At 44.7% G+C, this 18873-nt stretch overlaps 1 protein-coding gene across 1 annotated transcript; it reads right to left on the bottom strand.

Moving 5' to 3' along the window:
- Positions 1–3414: 3414 nt before the first annotated feature.
- Positions 3415–18865, bottom strand: SDHAF2 (succinate dehydrogenase complex assembly factor 2). Its single transcript, XM_046643008.1, has 4 exons — positions 18723–18865; positions 14377–14600; positions 14184–14293; positions 3415–4144 (listed from the first exon to the last, which is right to left on the bottom strand). The coding sequence occupies exons 1-4, from the start codon at positions 18756–18758 to the stop codon at positions 4014–4016; spliced, it is 501 nt and encodes a 166-aa protein (XP_046498964.1). The 5' UTR covers positions 18759–18865; the 3' UTR covers positions 3415–4013.
- Between the last annotated feature and the right edge of the window lie 8 nt (positions 18866–18873).

The raw sequence follows: 18873 nt of genomic DNA on the forward strand, positions 1-18873 counted from the left end.
CAACAATTACTACTGAGTGTTGCTAGGGGCCCAGGTACTGTGTGAAGGGCTTTACACACGACTCCATTTAGTCCTCACACTCACATACGAGTTGAAGTTCTTCTTCTTCTCCTTTTTGCTGAGGAAGATTCACCCTGAGCTAACACCTGTGCCAATCTTCCTCTATTTTGTATGTGGGTTGCTGCCACAACGTGGCTGCCGAGTGGCATAGCTCCACACCTGGGAACCAAACCAGGGCCGCTGAAGTGGAGCACGCCAGGCCCTTTTTCCTTCCCTTTTTCCACATGAGACACAGAAGTGTGGAGAGGTTAATAACGTGCCCAAGGTCACGCAGCTGACCCATGGTAAAGCCAGGATTCTAACTTAGTTCTGATTCCGGAACAGCTGCCCTGAACCGCTCTGCTCTGCTTGGCTTCCCCTCAACAGGTGTCCTAGGATGTCACCAAATGTGCACATTTTATTAAATACCAACTACATGAACTGAAACCCACTGGCAAACAAAACGGACATCTTAATGTCATAACTCGCTTTTTAAAACCACATGCTGTGATGTTTAGTTACATAAAATACGTTCACATTGCCCTTTTTGAAGCGAACATTCTCCTCCTCGGCAGGAATATCTGGATTCAGGCGAGTCCTGGACCCAGCAAAAGCCCTGAACTCTTTTCTGGCTATGGGTCAGGAAGAGGTGGATTTCTTCTCTATACACCTCGTTCTTTGAGGCCTGACGTTACTGGATCCCTTCACCTTCTCTACCATCTGCTCTCAAGCGTCTGACTGCTCACACACATTTGTTTCTTGAAGCCGAAAGGGCACTGCTTTCCTGAGGCCACCTGTTCCCCCAAGTCTATCACCTGATGGGGGCAGATTCTAACGCCGGTCCTCGTTCCCAGAGGGCCCCCTGGGAAATTGAGGTGTCACAAGGTGGCTTAACTGGAAGCTGACCAGTATCATCAGCTTGACAGCTGCAGGACGGCCAGTCCACCCTCCTCAGGTCCAACAGGCTGTAGCAGTAAGAGGGGCTGTCAGCTCAAAGCCTCCCAGACCTGCTTGCCATTTAAGGCTGCCTGCGCTTCCTTATCACGGCATCGTCCTCTCTTCGTCTAGCCACGATAGCAGATAGACTGAAGGATAAATGTGAGTCTCTCAACCCTCCCAATGGAATTCCTTTCCCTGGAAGCAGGTGTGTGCTGGTGCTGGCCTCGCTGGAGCTGGAGGGACAGACCAGATGATCTTCAGATAACGCCCAAAGCCGGGGAGAGACGCCTTGACAATGACCCCCAACAGATACACTCCATCTAAGGCGCAGAGCTCGGGCAAAAGTTGTTTGGTCTATGGATTCTGCAGACTGAAAATGATTGAGAGGAAATGACAGGAAAATAGCCTTTACTGACCCAGTTTGACGTGTCACGCGGGAGCCTGCGCGACATGAGACTCATGAGACCACTTCAGATGGGTCAGGGCAGGGCCAGACGCCCATCCGCCCGGCGCAGGCTGGGAATGAGGTCAGTGGGCAGTGAGGCGTCCAACTGAGAGGAATGAGCCTAGCTTCTGTTCCTTACGGATCCTTGGGGGGCTGCTGGCTCTTGCTCTGTGTTTATTAATTTTTAAAAAATGCACTGTGGCCGGCCTAGTTTTACTTAATGCCTAATAAAGGGAAAAACTGTTTACATAGCACCCCTGGGTCTGAGACTGAGCAGCTGAAGTTAGCAAGATCCTTCACTTTCAGAGATGACACAAGCCAGCAGCCTGGGAAGAAAACAATTCCTTTAGAAGCATGCCATTCCCAGGTGAAAGTGGCAGCAGCTGAGCATTATGTTAAATAAGACAAAATCGGAGTAAGGAGAGATCACACCCTGGGGAATAAAGCCCCGACCGCATACTTGGCTGCTGGGCTCGGTTGCGTAAGCGTCTAGGATAGATGGGTAAGTCACTGCCCAGTGCACGTGCACTTCTTATAGTCCAGATAAATCTCTCTCTGTAAAACTCTATTTGACACTCTCCCCACAGTACATCAAATGAGGCCCGAGAATGGCCAGAGGCTGTGGTGTGCTCCCAGGGTGACGTCTTCTCGTCTGCCCTGCTTCTTTCTGCCTCCCCATCCTCACTCCCGTTCCTCGCTTAGGTGAGAGTGCTACAGAATTTTCCATCAAAGGAATCGTCACCGGGGTCTGTTTTCCCTCCAGTCTTCACGGGCTAGAAGGCACCCCGCGGTTCTTTAACAAGCTCAGCTTTCCTGTCTGCAGATGAGACTGCCCTGCACGCAGTTCTGGGGACCTCGCTGACACACCAGGCAACGTGTTTCAGGAGACAGGTTTTAAGCCTCAGGCCAAGGCCATGACTGAGCACCTCTATCTACTGAGCTCCCTGTGTCCTGGGGACCAGCTAAGAACTCCGCAAGCTTTAACGTCTGCTCAACTAGTTAAGATAGGGAGTGCCGTCACCCCCATCTCATAGATGAGGAAACTGAGGCTCAGGCCCACTCATGTCTCCAGCAAGGAAGCAGCGGGCCCAGATTTGAACTTGGAGCCAGCACCTGCGCTGCCTCCTTATTTACGAGCTCCCTTGGGTGACCGAGTGCTTACTTTGGGAAGCACCCGGCAGCTTCCTGCCCCTACGTGACACACAGGTCATCTCGGTACTGTCAAGTTTCTTTGCCATAACTTTTCAAAGCACAGATTTCTACGAAGTTTCCACTAGTACGGTAGTGCGTTCTGGTAGAAAGTTCCTGAGCTCTGGAGGCACGCTGAACTCTATGAGACTCTGGCTTTGGGACTGAACAGCGATGCGACCTTGGACATATTACTCTCTCTGAGCCCACTTTCTCATCTACAAAGTAGGTGTGACACCGCTCGTCTGCAAGAGGGCTGAGAAGCTTGAATGAGATCACGTGAGTAAAGGCTGGTTCTCTTCCCTTCTCTCCTTAGCCAGAGACACTGGGGGGGCAGGCAGGACCATGAGGCAGCCCTGGGGGACCCCGTAGCTCAGTCACACTGGAAACGTGCACCTCCTCCCTGCATGCAGCTCTAATGATCACCAACATCTGCTTCTCAATGCCAGCCTGGCTTCCGCAGGCCCACCCCTTCAGATGCTCCTGGCCCAGTCCTGGTGATGACCGTTCTGACTGGCTTACAACTCCCACGGCAAATTCTCCTAGTGAGACTGCCTCTGGCAAGGCAGAAGTCTTCTGGCCCAAAGGCTAAACACTTTCAACTAATTCATTCTGACATATTATTTCTTCCGTGACATTATTTTGTCAACTAAAATAATTACAAAGATGGGAAATATAGAAAAAGTTGCTATAGCGCTCTGTGGAGATAAAATCCATGATTGCGACCTTGTAAAACTCTATAAACATAGGACTCCGAAATATATGGGAACAGACAGAATGAAAATGTGTGAGGGTTGGGGAACTGTGATTTTCCTTTCTTAGATATTCTTTAATATTCCATTATGGTTCTGTTTCCAGAGTGAACATTTCAAGGAAAACCTGATGGGTATGTTGACTCCTGAGCAGCAGGCCCGCCCCGTTCCTGCTCGCTGCCCTCATTCTGCCTGCTGTGCCTTTGAAGGGCTCAGCTCAGGGGGCTTTGATCAGCTTCCCTTGGCAGAAAGAACCAGATCGGACTGGAAAGGGGGGATTTCACAGGAACAAAGCTCTGGGCTGCTCAGGGCGCTTTCCACCCAGCACCGGCAGCCGCCGCCTCCTTTCACAGAGCACACGCGGCGCCTGAAGCCAGGAGCCAGCACAATAGCTTCCCCTATAGTGCCCTCCTGTGGCCGAGGCTGGCAACACTGACATCCTGCTTTTGAGGCCTAGGACCGAACAAAGCGTCGGAATGAGACACACTGAACATTTACACGTCCTGGGAGCGAGATGGGTCCATCCTTTGAGGCAGGATGAACGGTCCAGGCGGGTTGAGTGTCTAGGGACAAGTGGGAAAACAGGGCCGGGATCCATCATAAGCCATGCGGGTTCACAGACTGAGGCCAGGCAGGCGGAGGCGCCCAGCTCAGTGGGGCTTTTCAAAGAGGTATTCGAGATCGGGGGCACGCAGTCTCTGCTCCTTGTTTTTGTTTTTCGCAAAGTCTCTCAGCAGTGCCATGACTTCATTCTCAAATATTTCTGGGGCTGGTTTTGCTTCTGCAAGAGAAGAACAGGCAAAAAGAATTACGTGTGTTGGCCAGTCAATACCCAGGTAGAAGGATCTTGAAACTTGAAACTGCGGTCCTGGCCAAGAAGCACAGTCGATACACAGACCTCTCCATTCTTCCTCCAAATACACAAGGCAGCCTATACCAGGAGCTGGCAACCTACGGCAGCCTGTATTTGTACACAGCTCTCTGGAGCAGCCACTCCCACTTGTTCCATATTGTCCGTGGCTGCTTTCGTGCTATGATGGCAGAGTTAACAGTTGCAACGGAGACCACATGGCCGCAAGCCTAAGGTATTGACTCTGGACTTTTAGGAACAAGTTGGCTGACCCCTGGCCTGTCCAATCTTGGCTGTACTATTTGGCTCTGCATTTGGTATTTCAGTTGTTTTCTGGGTATTGTGTTCCCTCCCCCCTCCCCAATTTCCTGAGGCAAAAGTCCTCGGTTATAAGTGACAGAAACTAATAACTCCAGTAAACTTAAGCCAAAGGGAACTTATTGGAAGGTTATTAGAGGCACGCAAAACTGACATAAACCTGGAGAACCAGATTTGAATGGACAGGCAAGAAAGACACAGAGCGAAGGCATGAGAAGGCCAGCCTGAGTCCAGAGGCAGGCAGTCTGGCAGTAGGCCGCTCACCTCCAGCTTTTCCTTCCACCTGTGAGACACTCACTTAAGACTCAAATTACAAGCAAAGCCTCCCACTGGGAAAGCTGATGTAAGGTGCTCTGGAATGAGCCTCCTATCAAGACCAACTATAATGCTAGGAGAGGGAAGTACTCCAAACAAAGTCTGAGTCCCCTCACTCAGCACAGGGCCTGACATTGGGTGGGGGTCTGGCATCTGTTTCTCTGTGACAATCAAAATAAGATCAAGGAGGTTTAGGGCTGGCCTGGGTGCATAGTGGTTAAGTTCGCATGCTCTGCTTCAGCAGCCCAGGGTTCACAGGTTTGGTTCCTGGGCACAGATCTACACACTGCTCATCAAGCCACACTGTGGTGGCGACCTACATACAAAATAGAGGAAAATTGGCATAGAAGTTAGCTCTGCAGCAATCTTCCTCAAGCAAAAAGAGGAAGACTGGCAACAGATGTTAGCTCAGGGCCAATCTTCCTCAGCAAAAAATAAAGAAAGAAAGAAAAAACAAAAGTAAAAGGTTTATATATTGAATTACATCTTTTTATTTTTCAAATTGCAAACTTTCCCAACACGATTTATTAAGTAATTCATCTTATCCCTTCCTGATTTGTAGATTCCCATATTACATAAATTTTTGTATATACTAGGCTCTCTCCTATGCTCAGTAATCTTTCAGTGGTGCTTGTACCAATTTTACATTATTTTAATTGTTATAGCTTTACAGTACAGACTAATACCTGGTAGAGCAAATCCTCCTTTGTTATTCTTTATTTTTATGCACACTGTTTAAAAAATGTAAGTGCTTACTGGGCTTTACTAATAAGCATCTAGAGCAGGAGTTGTTAAACTATGGCCCACAGTCCTAATGTGGCCCACCACCTGTTTTTGTAAATAAAGTTTTATTAGAACACAGCCACACACACACACAAAAAGATCAAGGTTTAGGCTTCCCCCTAGGATGCTGAAAGTTGGCAAGAACACTGCTCTCACCCTAACGAGAAAAAGTTAAACTACAAATATTGCAACTTGCAAGTCATCAGAGAGCTGAGGTCACAGGGCAACCAAGTAGAATAAAATCTAAGGAAAGAGAAGCCCCTCAAAAGAGAAAGTGGACACGAGCACTTGCTCACCTGAGACAGGACAAAGGAAGAAGAGACACTCGGCACCATACATACAGGTAAGAATTCAGCTGAAACTCTTTTTCTTTTAAAGACTGGCACCTGAGCTCACATCTGTTGCCAATCTTTTTTTTTTCCTTCTTCTCCCCAAAGCCCCCAAGTACACAGTTGTATATTCTAGTTGTGGGTCCTTCTGGTTGTGCTATGTGGGACGCCACCTCAACACGGCTTGATGAGCAGTGCCATGTCCGCACCCAGGATCCGAACCGGCAAAACCCTAGGCTGCCAAAGTGGAGCGTGTGAACTTAACCACTCAGCGATGGGGCCAGCCCCTCACCTTGATGAACTGCTAACAGCCAAGTGTAGGCTAATGTGAGAGCATAAAACCCCTGGGAGCCACAGACACAGGGGAGTTCACACCCACCTTCAGGTTCTTGTCAACAAACTGCCACTGAGTATGCTCCCGACAAAGACAGGGTCCAGACAGGGGGCTGGAGAGAGCCTCCCTCAGTGATTCATGCCAGGAGGGGAACGGCCGACACTGCAAAAAGAAGCATAAAGCCCAGCCCAGCCCTTCTCCTCTACAGAACAAAAGCCTCAGCAACTAGGAGCAGGTCAGTGAATCCTGTCTCCTACAGGACACATGTGAGGACCCATTTGGGCTGGTGGAAGGGTAAAAGAAAAAAACCCTCTACCCTTGTGGGAAGGGCAGGATCACTGAGAAAGCCCACCCCTAAGACCCAGGCTACAGGGATGAAGCTGGACCAGGATAACAGAGAATACCCTCCCCACCTCCCTCCTCAAACTTACAAGCACCAAGTGCAAAACAACAGGAGTCTACTGCTGGGGGAGGGCCAGAGCATGGAGAGTGATGCCCTCTGAGGCACAGAAATACAGGAAGGCTGCAAGCTGAGGGTACAACAGGAACACTGAGAAACACCCTCTGGAAACTCAGCCCCCACCCTAAGCACATGGTAACAATAGAGGCTGGTGGTGCACTGAAGGGAACCAAAACAACGACAAAATCCAGTGTGAGCTTAACTCCTAACTAGACTGACTCGATCCCCAAATTAACAGCCTAACAGAAGCAGCACGACCATTTCCAGGCAAAAAATACTACTTATCTCGGTCTTTACTCTCTTACTCGTGATGTGTAACATTCAATCAAAAATCATGAAATACAAACACATAAAAGAAAAAAAAAAACACACTGTGAAGGAACAAAGCAATCAACAGAAACACACTCAGGGATGACCCAGATGTTAAAACTATTAGACAGGGAATTCAAATAAAGTAACTATGATTAATATGTTAAAGGCTCTAGTGGAAAAAGTAGACAAAATGTACAAACCGATGAGAAATTCCAGCAGAGATGGAAACTACAAAAGTCAAAAGGAATGTTAAAAATAAAAATACAGTAACAAATAAGCAGAATGATCTCAAAAGGCTCATCATAAGATCTGACATGGTCAAGGAAAGAATTAGTGAACTGCAAGATAGTCAACAGATATTACCTAATACAAATTACTCAAACTGTTACATAAAGAGAAGAATGAAAGACACAAAGGAGAGAATCCAAAAGCTTTGGGACAGTATCAAACAGTCTAACCTAAATGTAACTGGAATCCCAGAAGAAAAAGAGGGAGAAAATAAGGCAGAAGAAATATCTGAAGAGATAATGACTGAGAGTTTTCCAACAATAATGAAAGGTATAAAAACACAGATCCAACATACCCAAGCAGGATAAATACCAAAACCAAACAGACATATCATATTCGAACAAATGAAAACCAAACATGAAATACTGAAAACATTCAAAAAGAAAACGTACATTACATACAAAGGAATAGACATAGCTTACTTCTTGTCAGAAAGTATGCAAACCAGAAAATAGCACATGCAAACACCAGAAGAATTTGAAGCTGGTGGAACACTGAAGGTAATCAAAGCAACAACAAACCCAAATCCGGTTCAACTCCGAACCAGACTGACTTGATCCTGCACAGAACAGCCTAGCAAAGGAGGTGTGCCCACGTAAAGTGCCGAAAGGAAAAAGTGTGAGCCTATAATTCCATATCCACCAAAAATATCTTTCGAAAATGACAAACAAAAGCCGAGAGAATTTGTAATAGCAGACCTGCACTACAAGGTCTGCTAATAAAGGAAGTTCTTCAGACAGAAGGACTATGATACTGAGAAAAACATGGATTGATGTAAAGACATGAAGATCTCTAGAAATGGTTAAAATGAAGGCAAATATAAAATACATTTTGTATTCTTTTCCGTATTTTAAATCACTCTCAAGATAATTGTCTAAAGCAAAACAATAGAAATGTAGCGTAGGCGTACAGCATAAGTAAAACACAGCAAGAGCACAAAAGACGGGAGGGAAGAATTGCATACACTGTTATAAAGTTCTTCCATTATACGTGAAGCAGTATAATAATACCTGAAGGTATAACACGGAAGGTAGACTGTGGTGAATTAAAGACGTACACGGTAAACCCCAGGGCAATCACTAAAAAAATTATAAAGACAGGTACAAATAATGAGCCAACAGTGGAGGTAAAACAAAATAAAAAGTACTAAATAAAAAACCCCCATGGAAATAGAAGTAAAAAGGAACAAAGAACAGATGGAAGAAACAGGAAACAAACAAAAAGATGGTAGTAGCTTTTAATTCAACCACATTGATAACTCATTATATGTAAATGGCCAAAACACGTCAATAGAAAGACAGAGACCATAAGATTGGATACGAAAGAGAGAGATAAGTGAAAAGTCAAAGAATGGTGTGGCAGGCAGACTTATGAGTCGGCCCCCAGTATTTCCCACTCCCCGGGTATACAAGGCCTGCGTAATCCCCCAGACTGTGAATATGACGATTTTCACTCCCCTGATTAGGTTATGTTATATGACACAGTTGACCTTAGGACAGGGAAATTATCCAGGTGGTTCTGACCTAATCACATGAGCTCTTTTAAAGGAGAGTTTCCTCCAGCTGGTGGCAGACGGCAAGTCAGAGAGATTTAAAGCACGAGAGGGAATCAACGTGAGGGAGGATTGCCATAGCTGAGCCGGAGAGAGCCAAGTGGCAAGGACCGGAGAGTGGCCTCTAGAAGCTGAAAGCGATCCACAGCTAGCAAGACAACGAGATCTCAGTCCTACAACTGCAAGGAAATGAATTCTCCTAACCCCCTGAGTGAGCCTCCAGACAGGAATGTAGAACGGCTGACACTGGTTTCCCACTGTGTGATCTGGGCATGGCTTCTGACCTCCAGAACTGTGAACTAATAAACAGGTGTTGTTTAAAGTTGCTGAGTTTGTGGTAATTTATTACGTAGCGATGGAAAACTAATATAGATGGAAAAAGACATAACATGCAAACACTAACCAAAAGAAAACTGGGTGTCTATATTACCAACAGGCACTTCAGAACAAGGAATATTATCAGCGATAAAGATGGACATTGTACAATGATAAAGGGGGCAATTCATCAAGAAGATATAACAATCCTAAGTGTGTCTTCACGTAATAACAGAGCTTCAAAATATATAAAGCAAAAACTGAGAGAAATGAAAGGAGTCTTACTGAATCTACATTATAGTTGGGAGATTTCAACACTCTTCTCTTAGTAATTGATAGAAGAAGTGCAGAGTAAATCCGTTGGAATATAGAAGACACGAACAACAGTATCAACCAACTTGACCTAGTTGACATTTACAGAACACTTTACTCACAAGTGCAGAATACACATTATGTTCAAATAAATGCACATGAACATTATCAAGATACCTACATTTCAGACCATAAACAAATTTCAAGAAATGGAAAAGAAGTGAAATTATATAACATGTGTTCTATTGTCACAATAGAATCAATAAAAGAAAAATATCTGGAAAATCCCCAAATATCTGAAAACTAAACACAGGTCTAGAGCCAGCCGCTTCAGTGGCCTGGGTTCAGTGATCAGGCGTGGGACCACACCACCCATCTGTCAGGAGCCATGCTGTGGCAGTGGCTCACAGAGAAGAACCAGAAGAACTCACAACTACACACAACTACGTACTGGGCCTTTTGCGGGGGGGAGGAAGAAAAAAGGAGGAAGACTGGCAACAGATGTTAGCTCAGGGTTGAAGCTTCCCCTGCAGAAAAACCAAAAAAATACATACTTCTAAATAGCTCATGAGTCAAAGAGGAAGCCACAAGGGAAATCACAAAATATTTTGAATTAAATGAAAATATAACATATCCAAATTTCTAACATGAAGCTAAAGCAGTGCTTAGAGAGGGTAATTTATAGCATTAAATGCTTATAGTGGAAAAGAAGATCTCAAGTCAATGAGTTCAGCTTCCACCTTAAGAAATTAGGAAAAGAGCAAATTAAGAAGAATGGAAATAATGAAGATAACAGTAGAAATCAATGAAATTGCAAACTTAACCACTCGGTCATGGGGCCGGCAGCTGGAACATTATTTCTGTGATTAGGTTACAAAACACTGTGGCTTCCATCTTGCTGGTAGATTCTAATGTCTCCTTGGCTTGCACACTCTGACGAAGCAAGCTGCCCCATGGCAGAAGCCTTTGCGACAAGGAACTGTAGGAGGCCTGTAGGCAACAGCCAGCAAGAAACTGAGGCCCGCAGGTGAAGAGCCTGTGAGGAACTGAATTCTGCCAAGACCAGAGAGGGCTCAGAAGTAATCTTTCCCTAGCTGAGATCCAAATGAGACTCCAGACCCTGGGCCGACACCTTGATGGGGACCTCGTGACAGACTGAAGCATAGGACCCTGCTGAGCATGCCTGGATTCCAGACCCACAGAAACCATGAAATATAAGTATGGATTGTTTTAAGCCAATAAGTTTTGGGGGTAATTTGTCATGCAGGAATAGGTAATACACTGATTAAAGAAATCAAAGAAGACTTAAATAAAAGGAGACATGGCGTGTTAATAGATCAGATGATTCTAAATTGTTAAAAAGAATCTTCCCAAATCGATCTGTTGCAACACAACCCCAATCAAAATCCAAGCAGGATTTTTTTTTGGAGAAATTGAACAGCTGATTCTAAAACTATAAAATCCCAGAGGGAAAGAGAAAATCTTTGTGACTTTGGATCAGGCAGAGTTCTTAGACACAATACCAAAAGCACAACCCACTAAACAAAACCAGTATATTGTGCTTCACCAAATTTAAAAACTGCTCTTTGAAAGGCAATGTTAAGAAAATGAAAAGAGGGCCAGTCCCAGTGGCCTAGTGGTTAAGTTCAGTGTGCTCCACTTTGGCAGCCCGGGTTCGGTTCCTGGGTGCGGGCCTCCACTGCTCTGTTAGTGGCCATGCTGTGCTGGTGGCCCACATACTAACAAACAGAGGAAGATTGGCACAGATGTTAGCTCAGGGTCAATCTTCCTCATCAAAGAAAAATAAAGAAATGAAAATGTCTCCAGAGACAGAGAGAAAAAATTTGCAAGACACATCTCATAAAGGCCTTGAATCTGGAATAAATTAAGAACACTCAAAACTCAATAATAAGAAGGGGCTGGCCCCGTGGCCGAGTGGTTAAGTTCGCACGCTCCGCTGCAGGCAGCCCAGTGTTTCAGTGGTTCGAATCCTGGGCGCGGACATGGCACTGCTCATCAAGCCACGCTGAGGCAGCGTCCCACATGCCACAACTAGAAGGACCCACAACAAAGAATATACAACTATGTACCGGGGGGTTTGGGGAGAAAAAGGAAAAAACAAAATCTTTGAAAAAAAAAACAACTCAATAATAAGAAAACAAACAAGCCAATTAAAAAGAAAAGGTGGGGGGGGAGATTTGAAAAGACACACCACCAGAGATGTGTGAATGGCAAATGAGCACTTGAAAAGAAAAGATCCTCAATATCACTAGTCATTACCAATTAAAACTACAGCGATATAGCACTACATACTTCTTAAGAGTAGCTAAAAACAAACACAGCTAATACCAAGTGCTGATACAGATGTGGAGCATCAACCCCACCCTTCACACCCAGTCCCTGGCGATCACTGGTCTGATTTCTGCCCCTACAGTTTTGCCTTTTCCAGAATATCATATAATGAAATCATACAGCATGCAGTCTTTGAGTCTCGCCTTTTACAGGACAGGAGTCTGCAAACTACAGCCTGCTGCCTGTTTTAGTATGGACCATGAGCTAATGATTTTTAAATGGTTGAGGAAAAACAAATTCGAAAGAATACTGTGTGACACATGAAAATTGCAAGAAATTCCAATTTTAGTGTCATCGATAGTTTTATTGCAACACAGTCACACTCAGTTGTCTTCCTGTTTTCTGTGGCTGCTTGCATGCTCTGATAGTAGGGTTGAATATTTACAACAGAGAATGTATAACCTACGAAGCCTAAAACATTTACTACCTAGTCCATTACAGAAAAAGTTTGTTATCAAGTTCAACATACACTTATCACGTGACCCAGCAATCCTTCTGCTGGATATTTACCCAAGAAAAACTAAAACTTGTGTTCACAAAAACGTGTATGCCAACGTGTAGATTGACTTTATTCATAATGGGCTAAAACTGGAAAGAACCCTAAGGTCTCTCAATTGGTCAGTGGATAAACAAACTGTGGGACATCACTCGATGGAAGTCTACTCAACAACACAAAAAGGGGGACCGGCCCAGTGGCTCAGTGGTTAAGTTTGTACGTTCTGCTTTGGCGGCCTGGGGTTCATTGGTTCAGATCCCGGGTGCAGACACGGCACAACTTGGCAAGCCATGCTGTGGTAGGCGTCCCACATATAAAGTAGAGGAAGACGCGCACAGATGTTAGCTCAGGGCCAGTCTTCCTCAGCAAAAAGAGGAGGATTGGTGGCAGATGTTAACTCAGGGCTAATCTTCCTCAAAAAAAAAAAAAAAACAAAAACACAAAGGAAGAACTACTGCTATGAACACCACCAAGGACAGCTGTCAAACGTGTTATTCTAAGTCAGGGCCAAACATTTTCTTTAAAGGGCAGGACAGACATTTTAGACTTCGGGGCTTTCCAATGGTTGTATAAGCTTCTAGATGCTGCATTATCACATTTTATACTTGGAATCTGTAGAATGGCTTCTATTCTATGATACAAACATTGAGTGGAAACACAAAAACAGGAGACCCAGAGTGTAACACAAATGGATGAGATGTCCCCTGACACCTTTCCCCCATTTTTCCTTGAGAATACAATCTCCAATTTAGCTGGACACGTAGAATATATTATTTCTTCCTTACGGCTAGGTGTAGTCATGTGACTGAACTGTGGCCAGTGAAAAATAAATGGAAGCATGGTGTACAATTTCCTGAGAAGGAACACAGAGTATGGGGTATGCTCTTCTATACACTTTTTTCCTGGCTGAAATATGGACAAGACAGATAGAGCTTCAGTGGCCATCTTGGATCGTGAGGCAGACGACACACACCAAGGATGAAGGAGCAGCAAATCAAGAGGATTCTGGACCTCGCAACTTTTTGAAGCTACTCTGTATGCTCTGAAGTGCCTACTTCTGGACTTCTGTGATGAAAAAGAGAAATACAGTTCTGTCTTGTTTAAGCCATTATTGTTTGGGATTTTTTTTACTCCTAGCCAAAGCTAATCCCAACTACAAACAGAATTCATCCCTCACAAAGGCAGTCCCAGAGTGGGACTACTGAGGAACTCTTGCTACGCACTTACAGAGCTGTCTGCTTCCACTCCATTCCCAGGATGGTTTTTCTTCAATCTTCCCCCCCTTTGTTGTTTGGAGGAAGATTAGCCCTGAACTAACATCTGCTGCCAATCCTCCTTTTTTTTTTTTGCTGAAGAGGACTGGCCCTGAGCTAACATCTGTGTCCATCTTCTTCCACTTTATACGTGGGACACCTGCCACAGCATGGCTTGCCAAGCAGTGCCATGTCCGCACCCGGGATCTGAACCAGCGAACCCCGGGCCACTGAAGCGGAACGTGTGAACTTAACTGCTGCGCCACCGGGATGGCCCCATTAACCTTCCCTTTGATACTGTGAGCTTCCCATACAATTCCACCAAATTCCCTTTTTGCTTAAGTCAGACAGAACAGATTGCTATTGCTTGCGAACAAAGAACCTTAACTAATAAAACAAATTTTGCACACTCAAGAAAAATTTGAAGAGTGTTCAGGTTGAGTGTCCGTGGCACACATAAAAGAAGAAAAATTGCTTAGGATACAATTTCAGAGTCAAACCAGCCCAAGTCAGCCCATTGTTCACATTATGTTGCTTATCACGTCCAGTACCTGTAGCCCAGTAGTAAATATCCCAGTCATTGCTGGGCTCATTAATCAGGCGATCATAGAGGTTCAGCTGTTTCTCTGTCATGTGGTGCAGATGCTCTTTAGCAAAGAGGCTAAAAAGAAGGAAAAGAGAGAAAGACACTGAAAAGGCTGTCTCCAGTCAAAGAGAAGTGACCCCAAGACTGCCATCCCCTACCTCAGCAGGATGCAGTTTTCCAACATTCCCCTCTTTCTGCTCTCGTAGAGCAGCCGGGCTCTTTTGGTTTCTATGGATTCATCAGTTCGCTCCTGCCATGGAGGCAAAGGGATTTCAATCAAGTCTTTTTGGGAATCGGTCGGGCTGTCACCTCTGTAGAAGCATCTGAATGGTGTCATGCTGAGCGAAGGTGACACTAGGTGGCGCCTTGACACAGCAAGCATCTGAAACAAATAAACCACAAACATCTTTATAACAACAACAATGCCATCACTGTCATTCACTCAACACTTACTAGCTGTTAAATGCATTCAATCTGGGGCAGGCCTCGGGCCGAGTGGTTAAATTCACATGCTCGGCTTCAGAGGCCTGGGGTTCGCTGGTTTGGATCCTGGGCACAGACCTACACACTGCTCATCAAGCCATGCTGTGGTGGCGTCCCACATAGAAGAACTAGAATGACCTACAACTAGGATATACAACTGTGTACTGGGGCTTTACGGAGAAAAAAAAATGAGGAAGACTGGCAACAGGTGTTAGCTCAGGGCCAATCTTCCTCACCAAAAAGAATACTTTAAAAAAAAATGCATTCAATCTCGTTTAGTCCTTAAAAAGTTAGGCTTATACTGTCCCATTTTACAGCTTAGGAAACTGAGGCTCAAAGAGGTTAAATAGGGGATGGCCCCATGGCTGAGTGGTTAAGTTCACGCACTCTGCTGCAGGCGGCCCAGTGTTTCATTGGTTCGAATCCTGGGCGCGGACATGGCACTGCTCATCAAGCCACGCTGAGGTAGCGTCCCACATGCCACAACTAGAAGGACCCACAACAAAGAATATACAACTATGTACCGGGGGGCTTTGGGGAGAAAAAGGAAAAAAAATAAAATCTTTAAAAAAAAAAAAAGAGGTTAAATAATTTACCAAAGGCACCCAAATAGTAACTGCAGTTAAAACTGGAACCTAGCCCTAACCGTAAACATGTTCTTAACCAGCGCCTTTCCAAAAATTCTCCCAGCAAAAATATTTTCTCCCTCTTTCACATTCCCTTTCTCCCCTTTTCACATTCCCAACGGTATGGTTGATATTCTAGTCACTTGCCTATGTTAAAATCTGAGCACCCAGTGACAGCATGCTCCCTAATGCCTCACAGGCTCCCTGTCTAGAGAAAGGCAAAAACTATCAAGATGCAATGCGAAGTTTGTGACATCAGCAAGACGGTGGAATGGGAAGCCCCACACTCTCCTCCCATGGAGACCCCCACTCAACAACAGTACCCAGACCAATTCCCTTCATGAGAAATCCAGAAACCAATTAAGAGGCTCCTGAACCCCCGGCGAGCACAAAACCAGCTGGATCAAAGCTGGAAGGAGAATTCGTGGCACTCATTCATCATAGTCCCTCCTCTCAGCTCAGTACAGTACAACTGGAGAAAACTCCCACCTCCTGGCTTCTCCCTGGGGAGGAAAGAGTTGGAATGTTGCATCCAATATTCTGGCTTTTTGTGGGGCTGCCTCAGCGACTGGTTTATGCCTCGCCTTTCTCAGAGCGCCAACAGGACCCAGCATACTCTAGATGCCTAGGGGCCTCTAAGAACAAAGAGAGCTGGGCAGCTTTTGGGTGACCCACAGTACAGCAAGCAGCCAAGAGACCTTGGCAGCTTCTTCTTGGGTGGGGAAGGAAAAGAGTGGAGCATGCATCCAAAGTTCCTGCTTTTCAAAAAGCTGCCCACGGCAGTAGTTTCTGTCTTGGCCAACCTGCAGCACTGATGGGTCCTGGGATACACAAAAGAGCTGTGAGGCTTGCGGCAGCTCCAGAGAACCTGCACTACCACAGACAGACACCAGAGGGAGCAAAGATCCTGAAAAAAGCAGCAGCAAATGTGAATTTGCACACAAATCCAGAGAAGGCATATCCACATGAAAGGTTTGAGAGGCCTCCAGATTCTCTAGCAGGGCAGGCTGGTGAAGGTCTTTCCTTGTACAAAGCCAGTCCGAAAAGAGTGGGAGAGGTAGCTGTTTTTTCAAATGTGTGGATCCCAACACAAAGTTGCAAAGGATGAGAAAAAATGGAAGCATGGCCCAATCAACTGAACAAAATAAATTTCCAGAAAGAGACCCTAAAGAAACAGAGGTATATGAATTTCCAGACAAGGAATTCAAAACAACTGTCATCAAGATATTCAGTGAGCTCAGGAAAACAATGCATGAACAAAATGAGAACGTCAACAAAGGAAAATATTAAAAAGAAGTCGCCAGAAATTTTGGAACTGAAGAATACAACAACTGAATTGAAAAATTCACTACAGGGGTGAAACAGCAGACCTGATCAAGCAGAAGGAAGAATAAGCAAACTTGAAGACAGGTCATTTGAAATTACCTAATCAGAAGGAAAAAAGAAAAAAGAATGAAAAAGACTGAGGTAAGAGACTTACAGGACATTGTCAAGCTGAGCAACATACACATCATGGGAGTCCCAGAAGGAGAAAAGAGAAAGGAGCAGAAAGCTTATTTGAAGAAATAATGACCAAAAACTTCCCAAATCTGGGGAAAGAAATGGACATACAAATTCAGGAAGCCCAAAGGATCCAAAGGAACACTAGAGAGCAAGATGAAAGCATAGGAAAGCATAAAGCTCACTGGTAAAGGTAACAAATACAGAATATATAACAAATACAGAATACTGTAACACTGTAATGGTGATGCACCAATTACTTCTAATTCTGGTATAGAAGTTAAACGACAAAAACATAAAAAATAACTATAAAAACAAGCTAATGGATACACAACATAAAAATATGTAATTGTGGCATCAATAACATAAGATGGGGAGGAATAAGACAGCAGAGTTTTTGTATGAGATTGAAGTTAAATTATCATCTTAAAATAGATTACTACAACATGTTTTATGTAAGCCCCGTGGCAACCACAAAGAAAATACACAATAGAAAATTAGAAAGGAATCAAAGCGTGTCTCTAAAAAAAAAAAATATCAATGAAACAACACATGACAGCAAGAGAGGAAGAGAAGGACACAAAGCTATAGGATGGACAGAAAACACTTAAAATGGGAAGAGTAAGTCCTTCCCTATCAGCCATTATTTTAAATTTAAATGTGTTAAACTCCTCAACTGAAAGACTGGCTGAATAGATTAAAAAAACAAGACCGAACTATATGCTGTTACAAGACACTCATTTTAGATGTAAGCATACACACAGGCTGAAAGTGAAAGGACGAAAAAAAAGATATTCCACGTCAATTGTAACCAAGAGAGAGCAGAGATGGCTCTACTTACACCAAACAAAACAGAGTAAGTCAAAAACTGTCAGAAGAGATAAAAAAGGGACAGTATATAATGATAAAAGGGTCAATTCACCAGGAAGATATAATTATAAATATATATACAACCAACATCAGAGCACCCAAATATATGAAGAAGGAGCAGACCTGATCAATCAGAAGAATCAAGAAGAACTGAATGGAGAAACAGACAGCAACATAATAACAGTAGGAGATTTCAACACCCCACTTTCAATAACGGATAGAACATCCAAACAGAAGATCAATAAAGAAACAGAGAACTTGAGCACTACAGACCAAATGGACCAAACAGACATACACAGAACATTCCACTCAACAGCAGCAGAATACACATTCTTCTCAAGCACACTGGGAACATTCTCCGGGAGAGATCACATATCAGGTTACAAAGCAAGTCTTAAACATTGAAATCATACAAAGTATATTTTCTGGCCACAATGGAAGGAAATAAGAAATCAACAGCAGAAGGAAAACTGGAAAACTCACAAATCTGTGAAAACTAAACAACACATTCTCACTCTTGAACAAGCAATGGTCCAAATGGGTCAAAGAAGAAATCAAAAGGGAAATTAGAAAATATCTTAAGACAAAACGAAAACACAACATACAAAAAGATCATGAGATGCAGCAAAAAGCAGTACTAAGAGAGAGGTTTACAGTGGTAAACACTTACATCAAAAAAGAAAGATCATATGATATGATGCAAAATCACGATAGGTACCAGAGAAGAGTTAAGAACAGAGAGAAGGGGCGCCCAGAGGCGGTCGGACCAGTTCCACCCGGTCAATAGGTGAAATCTGAATTGGGTCTCGCCGCAAGACCGATGGTTCAACGAGGCTACGAGACAGGCACACAGTGGGCTCAGAAAAGGGTGGCAGCGACCTGAATTTCCTAAATTGCAGGCTCGACCTCTCCTTGAGTCTGTCCTTGCCCTGGGCTGTCAGGATTCCCTCCAGGACTCCACAGGAAGACGAGACTCAGTCCCCACCGCAGCCCACCCAAGACCCGAGAATCGCCACTCTCCTCACCCGCGCCAGAGCTGGCAGCACCGCGACCACCGACATTTTTCCCGACCCGCACCGGAAACCAGAGGCCCGACCACTTCCGGGAACTCCCGGACGCCCGCCCCGCGGGCTTCGGCGTTGGGCACCTGAGCCGGAAGATGTGGCCGTGCGTAGG

Source organism: Equus quagga, chromosome 17 (assembly GCF_021613505.1).
Source record: "Equus quagga isolate Etosha38 chromosome 17, UCLA_HA_Equagga_1.0, whole genome shotgun sequence".
Taxonomy (NCBI): Eukaryota; Metazoa; Chordata; class Mammalia; order Perissodactyla; family Equidae; genus Equus; species Equus quagga.